Source organism: Chiloscyllium plagiosum, unplaced genomic scaffold (assembly GCF_037043375.1).
Source record: "Chiloscyllium plagiosum isolate Xiang-an unplaced genomic scaffold, Cpla_swu_hap1 HiC_scaffold_3, whole genome shotgun sequence".
NCBI classification, from domain to species: domain Eukaryota; kingdom Metazoa; phylum Chordata; class Chondrichthyes; order Orectolobiformes; family Hemiscylliidae; genus Chiloscyllium; species Chiloscyllium plagiosum.
Genome location: NW_028270141.1, coordinates 87,572,417 through 87,594,869, shown reverse-complemented (window position 1 = coordinate 87,594,869; position 22,453 = coordinate 87,572,417). Strand labels below are relative to the sequence as shown.

Sequence of the window (22,453 nt, the reverse complement as noted above, 5' to 3'; positions counted from 1 at the left end):
TCACCTCAAACCGTTTTTCCCCTTCCTCAGGGGCCTCCGCCACTTGCTCATGTAGGACTGACACTCCTTTCTGTCCAGTCCGCACTCTCTCCGACACATACCATTTCCATTTAATGATGCTGCTCTCTTGAGCAGTTCCTATTCGGTGGGTAGTGGGGTCACTAAGTACCCACGGAAGAATAGGGATAGCTGTTCTCATGATCACTTCATGTCCAATGGTCAGGGCTTCGGTTTCCACCAAGCCCCAGTAGCATGCTAATAACTGTTTCTCAAAGGGGGTATACCGTTCCCCTGCCGGGGGTAATTTTCGGGACCAAAATCCCAATGGCTTACGGGTTCTTCCCTGTTTTTGCCATAAGCTCCAATTGGCATAATCCCCCTGTGCTGAGACTTGCAGTTCTACAGGTCCTGACTGTATCTTTCCCAAGGATACAGCTTGCTGTATCGCTTGCTTGGCCATTTCAAATGCAGTTTGATGGACCTCCGTCCATTCGAACGCTGCCTTTTTCCTCGTAACTCGATACAAAGGTTTTAAAATTTGTCCTAAATGGGGAATATGCTGTCTCCAGAATCCGAATAACCCAATAAATTGCTGCACGTCCTTCTGGGTGTGAGGGACGGCAAAGACCTGAATCTTATTTTTAGCTTTCGCAGTGATTTCCCTTTCCCCCTTGTTCCACACGATTCCTAAGAATTTTACCGTTTGTGAGGGACCCTGGATTTTGGCTGGGTTGATCTCCCACCCATATCCTCGCATATGTTGAACCAGTTGGTCCAGCAATTCCTGAACCTGCTTCTGACTTGTCCCCTGTATCATCATATCGTCAATATAGTGCGAGATCATCACTTCGTCAGGCACTTTAAAGGCAGCCAAGTGTTCTGCAACTATCCGGTGGCAGATAGTAGGGCTATGCAGATATCCTTGGGGCAATCGCGTGAACGTGAATTGTCTACCCTCCCAAGTGAATGCGAACTGTTCCTGCCTATCTTCGGGAATAGGAATTGTGAAGAAGGCATTAGCCAAATCAATTACTCCGTACCACACCCCTGGATGATGTTGGATTCGTCCTGTAATAGTGACGGCATCCGGGACCGCTGCCGTCAAGGCCGGAGTGTGACGGTTTAGTTGCCGATAATCTACCGTCATCCGCCATGACCCATCGGCTTTATGTACGGGCCACAAGGGGTTATTCCACGCCGTGGTGTATGTCCTAAGCACTCCCGCTTCCAAATAATCCTTAATTGTGGCGGATATTTCTTTATGTCCGCCGGGAATCCTATACTGTCTAAGACTTATTACGCGATCGGCGATCGGGATGGGGAAGGGGTCCATTTTAACCTTTCCCACTAACACCGTCCTACAGCGCAAAGCCATTTTCGTGATTCCAAATTCAAACTTCCCTTGTTGGAGGTGAAGTGTTAAACCGGCCAGAATGTCCATTCCCAGGATCCATTCTCTAACTGGTGTAATGATAATTGAATAAGTTTTAATGGGCATTGTACCTATCTTTAGGGGCAATTGTACTGTTTTTCCTTCAATCAGATTACCTCCCAGCCCAACCAGCGTGACTGGGGTTCCTTTAAACTTATGGGGCGTCCCATAGATTAAGGTGGCCTCCGCCCCTGTGTCCACTAGAGCCATAACGGTTTGGACGGATTTGCGCCAATAGATAGTCAATGATACATGAGGTCGAATGTCGTCTGCTGACCATTGGCTCGTTCGTGGGCAAACCCTTGGGGCTTGGCCCGATTCCTATTGTTCCTCCCATTCATCTTCCCCAGACAACACTGGGTAAAGACGTTTGCCTCGCCCTTCTTTGTTCTTGCCTTTCTTACTAGGTTTCCGGCCACGCCTATCCACTTTATAACACTCTCGGAGGGGAGGCCGTACCTCCTCCTCCTCCTCGTCCTCCGAGGATTCCCACCGCTGGGAAGTGGAAGTTCTACCCCTTCGAGGCTCATTAACAACCGGACCCCGTGTCTGACATTTTTGTGTTAGTAATTCCACTAGGTCTTCCATAGTGGGTCAGGACTCCGTCTCTACCCGGGACACCTTCAGTCCCTTTCGTCTGCATAAGTCTTTTAATTCCGGTGTAGGTAGGCCATCAATCTCCGATGCTGGGACCTGCGCCCGTATCAAAGCTTGCCACAAAGCACGCCGTGAGGGGCCTTGGTTACTTCCTTGATTAGGGTTTACTTTTCCCCCTGCCCGAGCCTCAGGGCGACGCCCCTCCGTGCCCCCCTGAGAAGCACGGGTTGTGGGTCCCCAATCCCCCAAACCACCCATCTCCCTCATCATACTACGGGCATCTCCTAGGGTTTCTCCCCGTCCACTCAACATTATGGTTAATAACAGTGGTTTATAATGGGGGGGGGCAGTCTTCACTAGGTGGTCTCTAGTCTGTCTACTAACATTTGTGTTATCTACCTCGTCCAGCACTCCCAGCAACAGGGCATCCCGCACACACAAACGGGTTAGCCTCTGAACCCCTTCCTTAATTGTTGTCCAAGTTCCTTCCAAGGGGGGCCAATCGGACGGGAAGGGATACTGTTCGGCCACTGCACTGGCATACATCCCAAATAAGGTCCCCATACTGCGATCTATTACCATATTCTTGGCTTGTCTGCGGTACCCCAGGTCTATGGCAGCATCCTTTGCTAATCCACCAAACTTGGGAGCATCCTGATAGTCTACCTGCACTTGTTGCCCCCCTTCCTCGAGGAGCCGAATTAGCCATAGCTCTAACGGCTCCCCAGGATTACGTCGGGTTTTCTGGGTGATAAACAGCACCTCATCGGTAGTGAAATCTTCCGTTAATTCAGAGAATTCTGCAGGAGGCTGAGCCCGCGGTAATTCATGCATAATTGCCTCCCCTTGTTCATTCCGTATAGGGTTTCCTTCCTCATCTAACATTGCCTCCCGTTGCACTGGGAGACGTCTCTGAACCTGCTTTCTCCTAACCACTGGTTTAGCTTGGAGTACGGGTAGGTCCTCTTCGTACTGATCATCTGAATCTCCCCAAATGTTCCCATCCCAATGATCGATATCCCACCGATCCCCGTTATTTAACTGGGCTACAAACGCCCGTACTTGTACTGGGTCCGGGGTTCGAGGGACCTTCCTTTTCTCTTTCCGTTTCTTAGCAGACAGATACATAATAGTTCGTCCTGCTAGTTCAGTTAATGCTGTCAATTCAGCTTTTAACTTCATAATTTCCTGCCTCAACATAGAGGCATCTCCCGAACTGAGTCCCTGCTCATGTTTCAGGAGGGCTAATTCTGCTTCAGCTTTTTGGCGCTTGTCTGACTGTTGTCTACAAGCCGCCGCACAGGCCCAAATCCTCCGCTGTACCCCAGGCAAGGGGTTCTTCGGCAGGACTGGGATCCTCTCAAGGGTGGACAGCAGCGACCCTGGGGTTCCTACGCCCTCGGCCTCCCAGTTCTCCGGTCGCCCCCCACCATTTCTCAAACAAACTGCCACGCCATGCCACGGTCCATGCCATCCCGGGACGGTCGGGACCTCCACAGTTTGTTCCTCTGGTTTCTTAGCCTTTTTCCAAAACATTGTTCTGTATCAAAATCTTTCCTCAATTGCGATTGATCCTGCCGACTACGCCAAAATGTTTTAAAAAAATTCTCAAGGTCAAGGACCAGGCTCGCAGGAAAGTAGTCTGACACAGAACAAACAGCCAAGAGGCGAGTCTGCTAGAATATAAGTGTTTTATTCCCCGCAGCGTCGCCACAACCAGGTCTCGTACTTACAACGGGTCTGGTTTGTACTCACTCTACGTGTTACCGGAACTGGGAGCCGTCAGTTCTCGTAGAGCGGTTGCCAACAACCCACGCTCGGCGGTTAAACGCAACCCCGGAGCAGACTCTACCGAACTGGAGACTTTTCCAGCTGATATACTCTTTTCGAGATCTAAACATTCATGTGAACAGCAGAGCAAGGCTGAAAAACACATTCCATTCTGGTCACATGCAGATAAGAAGATTCACACGGGAAGGTGTGTAATAAGATTCACACGGGACTAAGCGACACCTTCCATTTTCAGTTAGATTCACACATGTATTGGGACACAATTTTAACCCTTTCACCACATTCCACTGCTTGGCCCAATACATGTGTTACATTATGATTCACACATGTATTGGGACATAATTTTACACCACAATCACTCAGATGCAACATGGGGGGCGTAGCCAAGCACTGACAGGCCTGGTGTTTCTCTGTGAATGCCCCCAAGTGAACACCCACTCGATACGTGTCACTCAGATGTGACATGTGGGGCATGGCCAAGCACCGACAGATCTGGGGTTTCTCTGTGAATTTCCCCAAGTCGACATCCACTCGTTGTGTGTCACTCAGATGCAACATGGGGGCATGGCCAAGCACGTTCTTATTTAGAAGTCTGCTCCTCCGGTAAGAATTTTTAATACTTCACCCATTAAACTGTCACTATTCTGAAAACCGAAAAATTCTGAATTCCAAACAACAGCTGGTCCCGAGCATTTCAGATAAAGGATCTTCTACCTTTTCTTGTGAAAAAGGCATACTGCAAAATCAAAGGTAACTCTTCATTGTCCTATTTCATCTACAAATAAACAAACACAATCAAACATGCCTGAAAATGATCTGAGTGTTCTGCAAACAATTCTCCATGAGCAGGAGCAGAGAAGTTACTCTTTTAAATGATTGCAACCTTTATGGCAGTGTGCTGTTTCCTTTCTTTCTTTCTTTCCCTCTAGCTAATTGTGAGCGCTCTTTGGAGTCTCAGTGTGGGCCAGAAATCTACAAGGACAACCTCAAATAATCTTGCCACACTATGTGGCAACATGACATCCACTGCTTGGCAATTTCATTACATTTGTGCCAGGCTTGGAAAATTCACCATACGCATACATTTTTAATTAAACAAGAGAGAAATATGTATTAAAAGGAGTATCTATCAAATTAATTTGAACTTTGAACATGATGCAGCCTATGATTTATTTTCCATAAAACCTCTACTTCCACTCCAATAAATTACACAGTTTGAGGTGAAAGAAAAATGTACTAAAACATGCAGCTCTTGTTTCAGAGTATGACTACAAAACTCATCTTGCACAGATTTATCTTACAATAATAATCTGTACTGCAAACAAATTATACTTTTGGTTCAATTACTGACATGATAATTTAGGCTGATTCTTGCTATGGTAACCACATAACCTGCAATTAATTTTTGAGATTCAACCACTAGGAGACAGAAAAGGCTTAGCCCCATGAAATAAAGCAAGAATCATAGAGGATCAAAAAGCAGATTTCTAAGAAGCCTAAGTCACATATTGATGACACAATAACAAACTAAGAGGCAGCTTTAAAGATGATTTGGAGGGATATTAAAGTAACTGTGATGAATAATATGTGAATTAAACCCTCAAAACAATTTTAATGGCATTTCTATCATGAATGTCCTTATGGTTAGGACCAAGTACTTAAATTTCTTTTTTTTGCCACATGGTTTTCACCAAATGATTCTACTGGTTTTACTACTACTGGTTTAGTTTATGGCTATGAGGTAATGGGATCTCTGAAAATAACCGAAGTTTTTAGGATTGAAGGATGAATCACTCATATTGGACTGTTCTCAGCAAGCTCACAGAAACCTACAAGTAGCACAAGAGTACCTTAGAGTATCACATACCACCATGAAAAAATGGGCTGATAAGCATTTCAACCAGTGGTTGAGGTGTTAGTATTACTGCATTTACAAATTGAATTGTTGAAAGCATGGTTTAGTGGTTCAGATAGAGTAGTCAGAAGAACTGATAGATTATCTGCTTAACAACACAGATTAACAACAAAATTAACAACATACAGCAGGTCACTAATATTTTGTAAGTGGCTGAAGTGATAGTTATTTAACTTGTGAATTACAATAATCACAGTTGACACCATGCTGTACCACTATTAGTGGCAATTCATCATCTTGAAATACATCTTAATCAAATTTCCCTATTGGTAAGGAATCATAAAATGGACAGCACAGATGTATAAACATATGCAACACAGAATACAAAGCAATATGATACACAAATTTTCTTACTTTTGAATTTCTATTGTTGTCAAAAATGTTAGTGCCTGCAGAAATATAAAAACAATGATTAACACATGCATACTGTTTTAAGGAATTATTAATGTTCAGCACCTTGAAGAACATTCTGGGGCCAATAATATGCAGTTTGGTGTCTATTGCATTGATATATGCCAGGGGTCAATCCTTTTAATTTAGCACTGTTAAAATAGTAATGAATATGAATTATCATATTACAATTTCTGTCAGCTAATTGTTATACCTTAGACGTATCACAGACTAAAACTGAATTTAAAAACATAAGAAAAATGGATGAAAATTTTTTTCAGTACTCATCTGACCTCTGATTGGGGCAAGCTTTGGTATACCCATTCAGAAGGAACAAAGCTGTTTGCAAAGAAACTACTATTTTGTCCAAATAGATTTGTAAGAAAGATTTCAGGGATGAGAAACTTCAGTTATGAAGATAATTGGAGAACTTGGTTCTGTTTTCTCTTGGAGAAGTCTGAGGGGGTGTTTTCAAAGTCACGAGGGGTATATGCCAAATAGATAGACAAAAAGTGTTCAAATCATGAAGGTATCAAGAAACAGAGGACACAGTTTTAAAGTTTTTTGCAAAAGAAGCAAATGTAAGGTGAGGTTAAATAAAACTTTTTCACACAGCAGGTTCGGGTTTGGAATACACCGAACTGAAATATATTGGAAACAGATTCAACTGAGACATTTAACATGACAATAAATGTTTCCAAATAAATAATCAATGTACAGTGCTGTGGGGAATAGATAGGACTTTGAAACTTAATATTTCTGTGAATGTGACATTTAAAATAGGCAATTGATTCAATATCAATAAATTTGCATCTCCTGTTTAATTTACACATATATGATAATTTCACATTCTTCTTTTTTGGCAGTCACTCCACGGTTAACTTGCTCCCATCTGGCAGAATGAGTTCTACGGTGAATGAATAGTCCAGTCCTGGAGCTGTAAAGTCTACCACAGATGGGGTAGGTCGTGTTTGATAAGTGTGTGTGTGTTGTGAGGGGGTGGGGCTAGTGGTGGTGGTATGCTCTAGATTCTGCACAGTCTTTCCACTACTTGCACTTATAGTTCCATGCAGTGACACTCAAAATGTTTGGTACCTTCATGATGTATCTTCTCCACTTTGTACACTGTAGGGCAAGCAATTTTCACGTGTTATTCGGTTGTTGCATTTGATTAGGAAGGTTTTGAGGTGTTCTTGTAGCATTTCCTCTGCCCTCTTAGTGATCGTATACCATTCAAAATCTTGCAATAAAGAGCACTTGTTTAGGGAGTCTTGTGCTGAGCATGCGGACAATGTGGCTTGCCTACCATAGCTGGTCATGTGTAACCAGATAACGGGATATTGGACTAGGACAGGAGGCTTACATTGGTACACCTATCCTGCCAGTGAAATTGCAGAATTTTGAGAAGGCAGTGTTGGTGATAACTCTTAAGGAACTTGAAGTATCTGCTGTAGATTGTCCATGGTTCCAGTGCATAAAGAAGGATGGATACCATGCTGTGTAGACCATGAGCCTTGTGATGGGTTTGAATTCTTGGACTTCAAACACTCTGCTCCTCTGGTGCCAGAAGGATGTACTGGGACATGCACAATGCACAGTACTGTTTTGTTTTGGAGTCTGTCTACATTTAAATGATAATCTACCTTTTGATTCTTCTTAGCAAAGTCCATAACTCACTTTCCTACAGAACTTGGCTCATCTGCCAAGTTTTTGCCCACAATCTACCTATGCCCATTTGAAAATTCCTTATGTTTCAACACATGACCTTTCACCTATTGTTATATCACCAGCAAATTCACCGCTCGCAAAGCATGCATGAAAGCAAACGTTTACATTACACTTTGCCCCCTTAATCAATCCTCAATCCATGCTAATAGATTAGCCTAATACTATGAATTCCTATCTTGGGCAATTTTTTTTATGTGGCACCCTATCAAATGTCTTCTGGAATTCCAAATACACTACATCTACTGGTTGCCCTTTATCAACTCTACTTGTTATATCTCAAAGCAATTCTAGCAATTTATCCAACATGATTTCCCCTTCACAAACAATGGTGATTCTGTCTGCATTAAGCTTTCCTAAATGTTCTATTATTTCTTCCTTAATAATGAACTCCAGCATTTTCCCAATAACAAATGTTAGGCTAACTGACATATAGGTTCCTATTTTCTATCTCCCAGCTTTCTTGAAAGGGCATCATTTTATCCATTGGAATTCTTCTTGAATCCAGTAAGATCTGAAATATTTCCATCAATCTCTTTTTGTGCAGTCACTTCCTTTCAAATCCTTCAATACAGACCATCAGATCTTATGTCTTGGCAGCTTTTAGTCCCATTAGCTTATCAAAAACTTTATTATTCATGATTGAGACTGTCACGAGATCTTTCCTTCCAAGACCATCTTGTTTATGTTATTTTTGAGGTGTTTGTAGTCTGATCCGCCATTTCTCCATTCACTATTATTTCCCCAGTTGCATCTTCCAACAGTCCCACATTTATTTCCACTACTGTACTTGGTTTTCAGAATCCTTGGAAGCCTTTAAAAATATTTCTTCCAAATTTCTTTGACAGTCAATTTTCAATAGCTTTCTTTTTACCATGTTAGTTCCTAAACAAAATTCCCAATCCTTGAGCCTACCACTAGTTTTTCCCACTTTTAATGCCTTAGTTCTTGACCATATTTGTTAACCACATCATACTCAATGAGTCCTTGTTTTCAAATGGAATAAACTTTTGCAGTGTTATGAAGTATCTATTTAAATGTCCATCACTGCTTTCTCCTTCATCTATTTTCCCCATCCATTTGAGACAAATCTGTCTTCATTCCTCTGTAATTGTGCTCATTTAAGGGAGGACACTGGTTTGCGATTCAATTTGATCGCCCTCACATAGAAATTAAAATTGTACCATGTTATGATAGCTATCCCCTGGAGATCTTTAGCTTCGAGATTTCTTATTAATCCTACCACTCGTTTTAAAATGTTCTATTCTCAGAGTGGTTCTTCAATACATTGCTTTAAGAATCAATCCCTGATGCTGTCTACAAATTTGTCTTCTATGTTACCCTTGCCAGTTTATTTTATCCAGTAAGTATGCATGATCTATTGTACATTAATCACTACTGAATGCTGCGCTGATAACTTTCTTTATTAAAAGTTCCCATGTCGTTTTGCCCATTTTTCCGGAATGCTAAATACTCTTGACTATTGAATTTGCAGTCCTGCTCACTTGCAACCAGGTCTCTGTATTAGTTGTAAAGTCGTAATTTTATTTCTGCTATCAACTAATAAATACTATGTGCATTCAAGTAAAGAGTATTACGCTTTTTTAATCATTATTACTTACCTTGTTCTAATTTTTGCTGCACTCTTCTGCTTATATTTTTTACCCCTTCCTGTCGCATTTTATTGTCATCACCTTTTCACTATTCCTGTACCTCTGCTCTCTCATTTTTTAAAAAAAAATCCTTTCAATTATGTCCTTGTCCGACAATTTTAATTTCCCTTCAATTATATCCTTTGATCAATGCTAATCTACAACCCTAGCTGTATGATTTGCCAAAACACTGGTCCAACGATATGCAGGTTGAATAGATTGGCCATGCAAAATTGCTCTATGTATGTGCAGGCATGTGGGTTATAGAGATACGTTGGGGGGGTTGGGACTGGGTATGATGCTCCTTGGTTGGTCAGTGCAGACTCAGAGACTGAAACTGGTTGCACAGGACCCACAGATCTGACAGCAACCTACACCCTAGACTGTAGACTGAATGGCCTCTATATGCACTGTCGGGATTCTATTATTTGAATCTACTATTCAATGGTCCCAGCACTGTTCAAATAAAACCTGTCCCAATAGAATATCTCTTTCTTTCCCTGGTAGTAGTACCTGTGCCTAATGAATCAGAACCTATTCCTACCACTCCAATCTTTGAGCCAGAAACTTCTATCTCTACTGTTATTTACCCGACACTGACTTTCAAATGGCTCAGGTAGCAATCCAGAGATTTGTGTTTCTGCTTTTTAACTGTAATTCCACAACAGAATCTTTGTTCTCATCCTACCTATGTCGTTAGTACCCTACATGGACCACCACAATTAGAACCTTATCCCTCCAATTACCTTTGCAGCCCAGAAGTGCCTTTAACCTTGGCTACAGGTAAGCAACACACCTTTGTGACTCTTCGTCTTTGCTGGAGACTGAACTAGGCTATCCCCTAAAACAACTACAATTGTCATTTTTCCCCTAACTTCAGCTAATCTAAGGGGTTCAGCTGTGGCACTCAAGTGGCATTGGATGATTATTTTTATCCAAATAATGTGCAAGTGTATGGGAAAAAGATTGGCACCAGATAGTGAAGCTCATTTAACAAGCCAGAAAGGGCACAATTGCCTGATGGTCTCCTTCTGCACCATAATGCTTCTGTATTCTGAACTTGAATGGTGGTCGGTACAATGGTGCTGCGATCAGTTTGCTCATCATTCCTGCAGTCTGTGCACTCTTTCACAATGGGAGCAAGACCCTCACATGAATTGGATAAGGGTGAGGCTACTACAAAGCTAAATTCTGGATATCCAGATCTGCTTTGCCACAATCACAACTTTATATCCCATACCACTGACTAAATTTGATGCAATTAATAAAGGGATATGACTGCCTCCTGAAACAGAGTATGTAACTCTCCCTTCCTAGTGTTATGCAGTGTCTGAATCCAGCTTATCACCTCTGCTCAGTTACTCATGCAGCCAACACTCACTGCAGGTGTGGTCACGGTGAACTCCACAAGCGAACACCATCTCCCATATCTCCAGCAGCAACACTGTCGAGCCTGCCCAGCCAATGCTATTCTATTTAAATAATTGAATTGGATATTAAATATCTTAAAAAGGGAATTTCTTTAAGTGCACTCTCCAGCTTTAATAATGTCTCATGATTGAAACCACTTGGGCTCTCTGCCATCAGTTTTATCCACTAACGTTACTGCCAGGCTGTCACAGATCCACTTTCCTTGTGCTGAGCCTCCCTCTGTTGCTGATTTTTATTTCACACCGCTGCTGCCCTTTTCATACAGATCTAGTGTCCTTTATCAAATGTATCTCCTGTATGTTGATATAATAGAAGTCTCTCATCTCGGGAACCATTCTCATAAGTATTTTCTGCACTTTCCTTCTAAAGTATAATGTTGAGAATTGAACACAATACTCAAATTGAGGTAAAATCTCGGTGTTATAAAAGTTCATAATACATTCCTCGCTATTACACTTTTATGCATCTATTAAGTTCAGAATTCCATTTGCTCTTTTAAAATCCTGATCTGCCAACTTTCACAATTTATGCACATAAACCGATGTTTCCTTTCTGTAACCAAAAGAGAAAATGCTGGAAAATCTCAGCAGGTCTGGCAGCATCTGCAAGGAGAGAAAAGAGCTGACATTTCGAGTCTAATTGACCCTTTTATCCATTGTTTCCTTTCTGTACTTACTTTAGATTGGTATCCTATATTACGTTGTTTCTCCTTGTTCTTCCTTCCAAAACATTATCACTTTGCTTTCTCTGCCTCAAAATGTCACCTTTTTTTACCATCGGATGCATGCATCTAGTATGCCCTGTTGACAATCTCTATGTCTCCTTGATAAGGTGTGCCTTCTTGAACTGCTGCATTCATCTGATGCAGGAATAGCTACAGTGCTACTGGAAAGGAGTTCCAGGATTTTTACTCAGCAAGGACACAATATTGTTCCAACTGATAATGTTATGAGGCTTGGTGGGAAACTTGCAGTCAGGTGTTCCATACATCTGTTGCCCTTGCCCTTCTAAGTGATAGAGGTCATAGGTTTGGAAGCTAATATTAAACAAACCTTGAGAGTTAGAGTCATAGAGATGTACAACATGGAAACAGACCCTTCAGTCCAACCTGTCCATGCCAACCAGATATCCGAATCCAATCTAGTCCCACCTGCCAGTACCCAGCCCATCTCCCTCCAAACCCTTTCTATTCATTTACCCATCCAAATGCCTCTTAAATGTTGAACTGTGTAGGTTCTCTCTCTCTCTCCTGCAATGACCTCACCATGTGCTTCCTTTGTCTGTTCTTCTCCCTTTTAAAACTGCTGTTGTTTTGACTTTTTTTTCCCAAAGTTTCAAAACAATGGAACAGCATATGAAGCAGTAATTGCTGCTCCTGGAATTCGAGGAAATTACTTCCAGCATCTAAAAAATCTCAAAAAATTAGCAGCTGTTACAACCAGAAATTTTTCCCATCCTCCATCTTGGATTATGCAGAATCCTTTTATTTTGCTGCAGTGCATTATGAATATTGTCCACATTATTGCCACTGTGCATCATTGATAGAGAGGGTTTAAGTTGAAATCAAGTGGTCTCCTTTGAAGAATATGGTGTTGAACCTCAAGTTTATTGAAACAATGAATGAATGAATGAATGATGATTTACTGAATGAACAATGATTTATTGTCACATCCTCTACAATAAACAACACAGTAAAACACAGTGAAACGCTTCAACTGTCGCCACAATCCGGTGCCACTTGAACGTTTTAAGAATAAAAAGATAAAGCTAAAAGAATCCATCTTCATTCCACCATGAGTCCTGAGCCAGGTGACCAATAACACTTGCACCACCACCCTCTGCTGCCCTCACCAGACCCATCAATATTGGAGTTGCCACGTTTGCTATCTCTGAGCCTGCCACAATCAGGTGATGCTGCCACCGGCACAGTGATAACCAGGAGTCTTTGGTCCGCTGCTGCCTCAACAACCCCTGAAGTCCACGTTCTGGGTTTACCACAACCAGGAGTCCTTGGTTTCACTGAAGTTGCCACCTCATCGATGCCTGGAGTTCCCGCTCCTGGCCTACCACAACCATGGGTCCATAGTTCCACTGCCAGACCAGGCTGCCACCTCATCACGAGTCCCGTTCTGACCACTCTCCTCCACAATGTCACCTTCTTCGACATTGTTGACAGGAAGATGATGAAGAAAAAGAAAGAAGACAAAAAAGGACAACGAAAGAAGTGAAGAAACTGCCGCCTGGAGTGGATGGGCCCAAGACCCGAAACACTGCCAGTGTTGCCATCTTGCAAATAAAGTGCACAATATTCTATCACACTCCAGACATGTGCCCCATAGATCATGATCCAGTTTTGCGTAGCCATACTATCTCCCTGATGTGGTCTTGCAGCTACAGAATTTATATGCTTGGTCAAATTCAGTTTCTATTCAATGGTATTCACTAGGATGGTGACAGTGGAGGAATGCTTTGAACGTCAATAGGAAATGGTCAGAAATTTGTCATGCTGAAGCTGGACATGATCTGAAACTTATATGATACACATGTTCATCTGCCATATGTCTGCCCATTTCACCAGCCTGTCTATATTCTCTTAGCTATCACTATCACCCTCATTCTTCATAATACTCCCTGTTATGTTACCCTGTACATCTGAGTCGTAAATATACATTAGTTACAAAGTCAAAGCATGTATGGTCACTTTAAGATAGAAAGTGCTTTTCTGAATTTAAAGTACAGTCACAGCTGCCAGCTAAAGGTCAAGCTGTTCCAAATGTAACAATTGCCTGTTAAATGGATACCTGAGTTTTGGTTGTTGTTTTGACAACAATTCAAATGTAACTAATTTGTTTTAAATTATGCCCAGGGTACCACAAGCCTACAGAATTTGAATTTTATTGTTTTGACACCTGATAATCAATCAAATTATTAGAATTTAATGTGTCATGTATATAAACCTGGTATTTCAAAAATTAGACAGAGAGCAACTGCCAGTGAACAACAAAGCAACTGCCATTCATCAGAGCCAGACAGCGACTACCCACCTAATATTCTGCTCTCAAAGAAAGGTACCTTTTCATATGAAACATACAGTAAAATAGAAACGAGACATTCCAGGGAGATCAGCAGATGGTCGAGTGAAAACACTGAAGAAGATAGAAACTGTATGGTCTTGACATTAAGTTAATGTAATGTTTAACAAGTGTGTTATTGGAACAGCATATTATTTTATAGAGTTGGGGTCAGATAGTAACTAGTTAAGAAAAGAAAGTCTTGGATTTGTGAATAGTTTTTGTTTAATGTTCACTATTAGAGTTAGAAACAATAAATTGTTATGTTTCTTTAAATAGTGGAATTTAGGAGTTCTGCCACTCACATTTTAACAGATTACGAGGTGAGGTGAGCTTTTCTGGGTATCTGGTTTTAATTAACAGAGGGATTCAACTTCTGTGTCGAATTTCAAAATTGTGTCCTGTATATCTGAGTCGTAAATGTACATGACAAACAGAAGGCCTAATCCTGACCCCAAGGACCTCTGTCCACTTCTGTTCAGTCCATAAAAACAACCATTCACAATTATTTTGCTCCTAATCACTCAGCCAACTTCATGATCATGATGTCACTTCCAATAACATTTTCAATTTTCCTGGCAAGTTAATTATGTGCTACTTTATCAAAAAGCCTTGTGGAAATCCATGTTCACAACATCAACTCTTTTGATCAAGTTAAACACAAGTTATCTTTCACAAGTTAAGCAGATATGTTTTAATCAGTCTAGTCAGAGATGTTATGACACAGCTTTAGAGAATATGCGACTTAAACCTTGACCTTTGGGCTCAGAGTTAGTAACACTACCAGTGTCAAAGTGATTGTTCACTTTATCCCACGTTATCATTGGTAAGATATTTCGGACCATTGAATTTTTTTAATGGCCATGCTATTGCTGCGATTGTATTTGTATCCTCTTCCCACAAGAACGTAACATTTTCAATTTTCCTGTCCTGTAGTACCACTCTAGTTTGTGAAGAGGATGAGAAAATTCTGGCCAGTGTTTTCACATTTTCCAATGTTGCTGCTTTGAAAGCATCTCAGATTTACTCGTATTATTTCACTGGGTGCTGCTCACACTGCGGTCTCCTCCTCTCCACTGGTCAGGCCCAATGCAGACTGGGTGACCAGTTTGCGGAACGTGATGGTGGACCTTCCAGTCTGACAGAGCTCAGCACCAGCTTAGACAGTGAGTAACTGCAGCAACACGGCAGGTGGCGAGGGCCAGACAGAAAGTGGGAACAAATTACTGCAAACGGAGAGAGACATTTCGAGTCCGATATGATGTGCTCAGAACTTTTTAAATCATTGAGTAGTTCCCAATGAAATTTAAAACAACACGAATGACAACAACACCGCCCGACTCCTGCCCCCTCCCCCTTCCAAGCGGGGTCGATCCGCTGATATGAAACTGACTTGATAATCCCACAGGTCCTCGGTGGTGAGAGGTAACTCTGCGTGTGATCTGTGAGCTTGCCCCATGGCCGCCTCTCCTTCCGTTACTCTTCAAACTTCACCTCGTCCCACGTGCTCCCGTCCCCTCAAACAGCGCGCGCACGCTCTTCCCTTCCCGCACTCTCTCCCCTCCCCACGCGAGCCCTCCCTTCGTGCACTCTCTCCCCTCCCCGCGCGAGCCCTCCCTTCGTGCACTCTCTCCCCTCCCCGCGCGAGCCCTCCCTTCGTGCTCTCTCTCCCCTCCCCGCGCGAGCCCTCCCTTCGTGCTCTCTCTCCCCTCCCCGCGCGAGCCCTCCCTTCGTGCTCTCTCTCCCCTCCCCGCGCGAGCCCTCCCTTCGTGCACTCTCTCCCCTCCCCGCGCGAGCCCTCCCTTCGTGCTCTCTCTCCCCTCCCCGCGCGAGCCCTCCCTTCGTGCACTCTCTCCCCTCCCCGCGCGAGCCTTCCCCCGCCGCACCATCCATTTCCCCCGCGCAATCTCTGTCCTTGCCTTCCTCTCGCGCACTCTCTAACGTAACCCGCGCGAGCCCTCTCCCCCGTGCACTCCTTAACTTGGCCCGCGCGTGCTGTTCTCTCGCGCATTCCCCCGCCCCTTCTCTCTGTCCTTCCTCCCAACTCCATCGAACCCGCCCCCTCCCCTCCTGTTCTCTCGGGAGTCTTCCACTCTCTCGCACTCCTGTGTGAATTCATCTCTTTGCTCGTTCACCAAGGCGCAGGGAAATATTGCTGAAATATTAAGAAACATGAGTGTTTCTGCCTGCGGGCAGGCTCCAGTATCGACATAATGAGCACGTGCTTCTTCCCGAAAACAAACTTTAGGCACACTCACCGATAGGACTGCTGTGACACCACTGCCCCGTGGTAAGGACCAGGATCCAGCCTGCGGAAATCTTGAGTCTGCTTCCACCCTGGATCGCTTGAGTTCGCCAAATATCGGAAAACTGACTGGGCATATGTAGAAAGGAACTTACACTTTTTTTTACTTATTAGCTTCATGCCCACGCATCTCACTTTTTCATATTTGCTCTACCGACATGATCTTGGGCATCGACGAAGCCTTCACCTATCGATCATATAACTAAGTGTAACAGCGTTGTTATCCAGCTCAATTAATTTACACGTTTCGTAATTTCAAAATTCACATATTAATTAAAGGACACTATATAATGACTGGAAGACATTGGAGTCTTTAGCATCATCATTTTCTAGCTCCATTTTCACAAAATGCCACATCTGCAGTCCTCATCTTTTCCTACATGTGTATTTTGCCACAGTAACTCAGGTTCTTTGGAGGACTGGTTGTCTCAGCTGGATCAGATTATTAACAACAGCACGGGATTTGCTATCCATTCTAGTTGAGTGGATTTGGGACTTGCCTTCTTGCCTTACCTGAATTAGTTCTATGGCACTGCAGGTCATAGAATCATAGAGATGTCTAGCACAGAAACAGACCCTTTGGTCCTAGCTCCCTTTGGCCAGAAACTGGCAGAAGAATATTTGTAAGACAATGTTATAATTATTTTGCCTAACATGTTCAAATAACATACTAAGTTTGTTTCTCAAAGTTTTCAAGACATTGAATCAGGTAAATCTTCACGTAAAGAATGATGTATAAGTTATGAGTAAAAAGTCTGTAAGGGAAGAAGAGCATGGTTTGACAACCAAGTCTCATATAAACTCTGATTTAAAAGATAATGGCTTGCAAAACCTTTGTTCTCAGTGCCTTGTATAGCTGTGAAAGCCAGATGACTTGCTGCCATCAGGGAAAGAAGTTCAACAATTTCCATCTTTTGAGGTGTATAACACATTTTGGTTAGATCCTTGCAGGACAAAATTACAAACACAACAGCTGTCTCAAAAGCAGAGATTCCAAATCTGTTAGCACCTATTAAACAAAGTTGCTTTCATTAGTTTGGACATATCCTTAGAATGGAAGATAGTTGACTGCACAAGGAATTTCAATACGGTGAGGTAGCTGCAGCCAGAACGCCTTATCCCACCAGGAAGTCACTAGCTGACAATGCATCTCAGGTGAAATCTTGTTTTGGTTTAGGCCAAGTGGAACATTTTTAATTTGGGAAACTTAGTATGGACAAATTGGACTGCAGGGTTTGTTTCAGTGCTATTTGTCTATGACTAAGTGAAGAGGAGAGTCTAGAAGGAGGTGATACTTTTGCTCAGGATGGGCTGGAATCTTGTGAAATTATGGTCTTTTCAGGTTATTATATGTGCACACACTGGTAAAATGGCAAATTCATGGGCAACTGGATTGGAAGTTCTGCAACCTGCTGGACTTTCTGTGCCCCAACTTTTTGGTGCCATATTTAGAAAGTACCCAGATAGCACTTGAATCTCTGCCACTGAGAAGTATCACTCAATCTCTCATATCATTTTACCTCTCCCACCAAGGATATCAGAGACCAGACAAAAAGTGGCAAAGTATTTTAGCAGTACTTCCCTTGAGGTTGTCTTGAAAGCTGTTCAGGAAATAAATTACATTCTTTTCCCTCGAGCTGGCAACAGAAGGGCATCACAACTGACAAAAACTGGATAGAGGTTAGCACTCATGGGTGGCTTGAGAGAATTAGCTCCAGTACTGCAAGAAGATCAATGATCTATTGTGTTCTGCAAGGCTATGTAACACTGATTACTCAATACTTCATCCCCTTATGAGTGAGAGTTAGCATTGTAAAGTTAACACTGAAAAGAACAAGAATGGGAGCCAGGCATCTCATCAGGTGGCTAATATGAAAAAAGCATTTGTTACTTTATTTCAACTAGCAAAGTAACACCACTTGCACAACAGTTTGCTTTAAATTCATTCATGGAATGTAAGCATCGCTGGCTGGTCAGCATTTATTGCCTGTCCTTAGTTGCTGTGAGAAGATGATGGTGAATTGCCTTTTCAGTTGTTGCAATCCGTGTTCTATAGTTAGATCCATGATGCCATTTGGGAGACAAGTCCAGGAATGTGACCCAGCGACAGTGAAGGAATGGTGATATATTTCCAAGTCAGAATGGTGAGGAGGGGAACTTGCAATTGGTGGTGTTCCCATCTATCTGCTACCCTTGTCCTTCTAGATGGAAATTGTGGGTTTGGAAGATGCTGTTTAAGGATCTTTGTGAATAGTACACACTCCAGCTACTAGGCGGCAGTGGTGGAGGAAGTGGATGCTTGTTGATGTGGTGTCAATCAAGCAACTACTTTATCCTGGATGGTGTCAAGCTCCTTGAGTGTTGTTGGAGCCTGCACTTATCCAGGCAAGTGGGGAGTATTCTATCAGACCCCCGATTTGTGCTTTGCAGATGATGGACAGGATTTGAGGAGTCAGGAAGTGAGTTATTCACTGCAATTTCCAAACCCTTTAACCTGCTCTTGTAGCTACTGTTTTATATGGTGAGTCCAGTTGAGTTTCTGGTCAATGATAACACACAGGATGTTGGTAGTGGGGGAATTCAGTGATGGTAATACCACTGTCAAGGGGTAGTTGTTAGATTGTCTCTTATTGGAGATGGTCATTGCTGGCATTTGTGTGGCACAAATGTTGCGCGCCACCTATCATTCTAAACGTGGATTTGTCCATTTGATCTTTTGCATTTGAACATGGAATGCTTCAGTCTGAGGAGTAATGAATGATGTTGAATATTGTACAATCATCAACGAACATCCTCACTTGATCTTACAATGGAGGAAAAGTCATTGACAAAGCATTGGCACTGCCTCTCATACAGTGCAGGCTCCAAGTTACATACTGATGATGACTGTATTGATAAAGTCCCAAAGCTAGAAGAGAAGGAAATGACGTTTGGAGTACTTCTGCAGAGTAATCCCTGCTGCACCCAGTACAGAGAATAAGTCTGTGGACTAAGCTATTAATTCAAAACACAGATGGTCCAGCTAATTTGTTAATATTTATGGAGTCACATTGGATGCACCGGTGTGAATTTTCTGTGAAACCTGTCAGAGATACAGAGACAAAGGGATCTTGGCGTGCAAGTTCATAGATCCTTGAAAATGGAGACTCAAGTGGACAGGATAGTGAAGAAGGCCTTTGGTATGCTTGTCTTTATTGGTCAGTGCATTGAATTCAGGAGTAAGGAGGTCATGCTGTAGCTGTAAAGGATATTAGTTAGGCCATCTTCAGAATAGTGTGTGCAATTCTGGTCTCCCTGCTATCAAAAGGATATTGTGAAACTTGAAAGAGTTCAGAAAAGATTTACAAGGATGTGGATAAGGTTGGAAGGTTTGAGCTATTGGGAGAGGCTGAATAGGCTGGGGCTGTTTTCCCTGGAGCATCAGAGGCTGAGGGGTGACCTTTACAGAGGTTTATAAAATCATGAGGAGCATGGATAGGGTGGATAGCCAAGGTCTTTTCCCCAGGGTGGGGGAGTCCAAAATGAGAAGGCACAGGTTTAAGGCAAGATGGGAAAGACTTAAAACAGATCTAAAGGACAACCTTTTCACACAGAGGCTGCTGCATGTAAGGAATGAGCTGCCAGAGGAAGTGGTGGAAGCTGATACAATTACAATATTTAAAAGGCACCTAGATGGGTATATGAATAGGAAGGGTTTAGAGGGATATGGGCCAAATGCTGGCAAATGGGACTAGATTAATTTAGGATATCTGGTTGGCACAGACGGGTTATACTGAAGGGTCTGTCTCCATGTTGTACAGCTCTATGACTCTATATATAAGCAAATAGGGAAACATGCAACAGAGGTGCCAGCAGTCATTCCCAAGTGCAAGCAAAAGCTAGAGGTATCTGTCCAGAATAATGCCCTGGCTGTGAGTGTTTGTTTGGTGGCACCCATGGAACAACTCACAGCTGCTATGGAGAGGTAGGTCCAGGAGAACAATCAGTGTCTGCCATGAATGCAATTATTTATTGGCTAGATGAGAGTGAACAAGGCACCTTGACCTCTCTCCAAATGTCTTATTTTGTTCAGAGGTGAGAGAGGTGCCATTGTGCACTCACAGGGAGGAGGGGACACAGCCAACCACCTAGGGATTATCACGTTAAAACAGTCATGAGGTATCCCAACATATCATCTTCCCTTTGCCTAGGATCCAATCACCTTCATCGGATAACGCTGAGAAAGTTGCACTTGCACCTTTACAAGAGACTCCAATAGTCCAGAACTCTTTATGTAAAGCAATCAGCATGCTTCCTCAAGGATAGCTGTACCTGCTGAGTTGGAAGCAAAACATATTGGTAGCAAAAGGAAGAAACAAAACTGGAACTTAGACAAGTGCGGGTTGATTGAAGTATATAAGGTCATGAATGGTCTCGACAAGAGGAGAAGAGATCATTTTTAGGATAGCAACCTGTAACTAATAGAGTGCTACAGAGTGCAGGAGCCACAAAGTTTCTTACGATATATATTAATTATTTGACGAAAGTCAATGTACTATTGTTTGTTCTACGTTCTGAAGAGGTATAAAGTTAAGTGATGGTGAACAAAGACTGCACAGAGATGTAGACAGGTTAAGTGAGTGGAAAAAAACTTGAAAGATGGAATATAATGTCGGAAAATGTGATGTTATTCACTTTGACAGGACGAACAGAGGGGCTGAATATTATTTAAATGTGAAAGACTGCAGAAAATGGTAGCACAGAGGGATTTGTGAGGCCTCATGCATAATTCACAGAAAATGAGCATACAGATTCAACAGTTAACAGGGAAGATGATTGGAATGCTGTCCTTTATTTCAAAGGAAATGGAGTTTAAAAATAGTGAAGTCATGCTAAATCTATACAAGGCACTGGGCAGACTACAACTAGAATACTGCAAACAGTACTACCCACCTTATATAAGGAGAGATGTACTGGCATTAAAAGCAGTCGAGAGAAGATTCATTGGATTGATCCAGGTATGGAAGGACTATCTTGTGAGGATAGGTTGAGTAAATTGGGTCTGTACTCATTGGAGTTTAGATGAATGAGAGGGGATATATTGAAACACACAAGTTCTTTGGTGATTTGACAGAGTACATGTAGAAAAGCTGTTTCCCTTGTGGTAGAGTCTAGGACCAAAGGGTGTAATTTCAGAATAAAGATTGTCCATTTAAGTCAGAAATAAGGTGGAATTTCTTCTCTTAGATGATAGTGAATCTATGGAATTCCTTACATAGAACATTGAACAGATTTTCTCATAAAGTATATTTAAGGCTAAGATAGATAATCAGCAAGTAAATCGAGGGTTATGGGGAAAAAGCAAAAAAAGCGGAGTGGAGGATTTTCATATGAGCCATGATCTCATTGAAAGATGTAGCAGACTCAATGGGCTTAACTGTATCCCGAGGTTGTAAAAGCAGATGAGAGTGACTGCCCTTGTTACCAAGGAGGCCAACTAATATGAATTCAAAGGGGAAACATTCCACTAGATGGTGTTAGACTGACAAGGTTAAACAGGCAATTGTAATTGCTTAATGAATCTGTAAGAGAAGCTTATACACAGCGTTCAGAAACACAAAAGAGGAACCAGGTCAGACTTATGTTGAGTTTGAAAGAATTAAACATAGTCATTTTGATAAATGGGTGCGTTTTCTGAAAATAGATACGATCTTTGAGGCTCTACGAGAAATTATTCTGCTGGAGGAGTTTAAAAACTCACTGCCAGAGATGATAAGAATTCATATGGAGGAACAGAAAGTTCAAAAAGTGGGAAGGGCAGCAGAATTGGCAGATGAATGCATGTTGGTGCATAAGTCAAGCTTCCACCCAAACTTTAGTCCTGTGAGGGATAGAAGGGGAGATCCTATACTATGAAACCAAGAGTAGAGACCACTGGTAAGGGTTTACTACAGGTTAAAGAAGCCCAGGAGGGTGGACAGGAGGTGAAAGACCTCAGGTGTTTTCACTGTAATGGAGTGTGACACAGAACATTACAGTGCCGGTGGTTTCAGAAGGGGACAAGGAAAAAGTATTTTCACTGCCAGAAGGTGGGGCACATAAAGTCACGGTGCTAGTTATTAAAGAAAGGTACTGTGGGAAAGGATGTGGTGAATGAAACCAAGC

General features: G+C 42.4%; 1 protein-coding gene across 2 annotated transcripts in view; it reads right to left on the bottom strand.

The window, feature by feature from the left end:
* Positions 1-15,463, bottom strand: part of LOC122546436 (calcium and integrin-binding family member 4) — a 62,977-nt gene extending 47,514 nt beyond the window's left edge. Inside the window, exons 1-2 of one of the 2 annotated variants that reach the window (XM_087981457.1) lie at positions 15,398-15,463; positions 6,090-6,124 (exon numbers count right to left, since the gene is read on the bottom strand). In XM_087981457.1, coding sequence (XP_087837583.1) covers positions 6,090-6,124; positions 15,398-15,463 — 101 coding nt within the window. The remainder of the gene's footprint in view (positions 1-6,089; positions 6,125-15,397) is intronic. The other variant, XR_015753850.1, reaches the window with a different exon arrangement.
* Between the last annotated feature and the right edge of the window lie 6,990 nt (positions 15,464-22,453).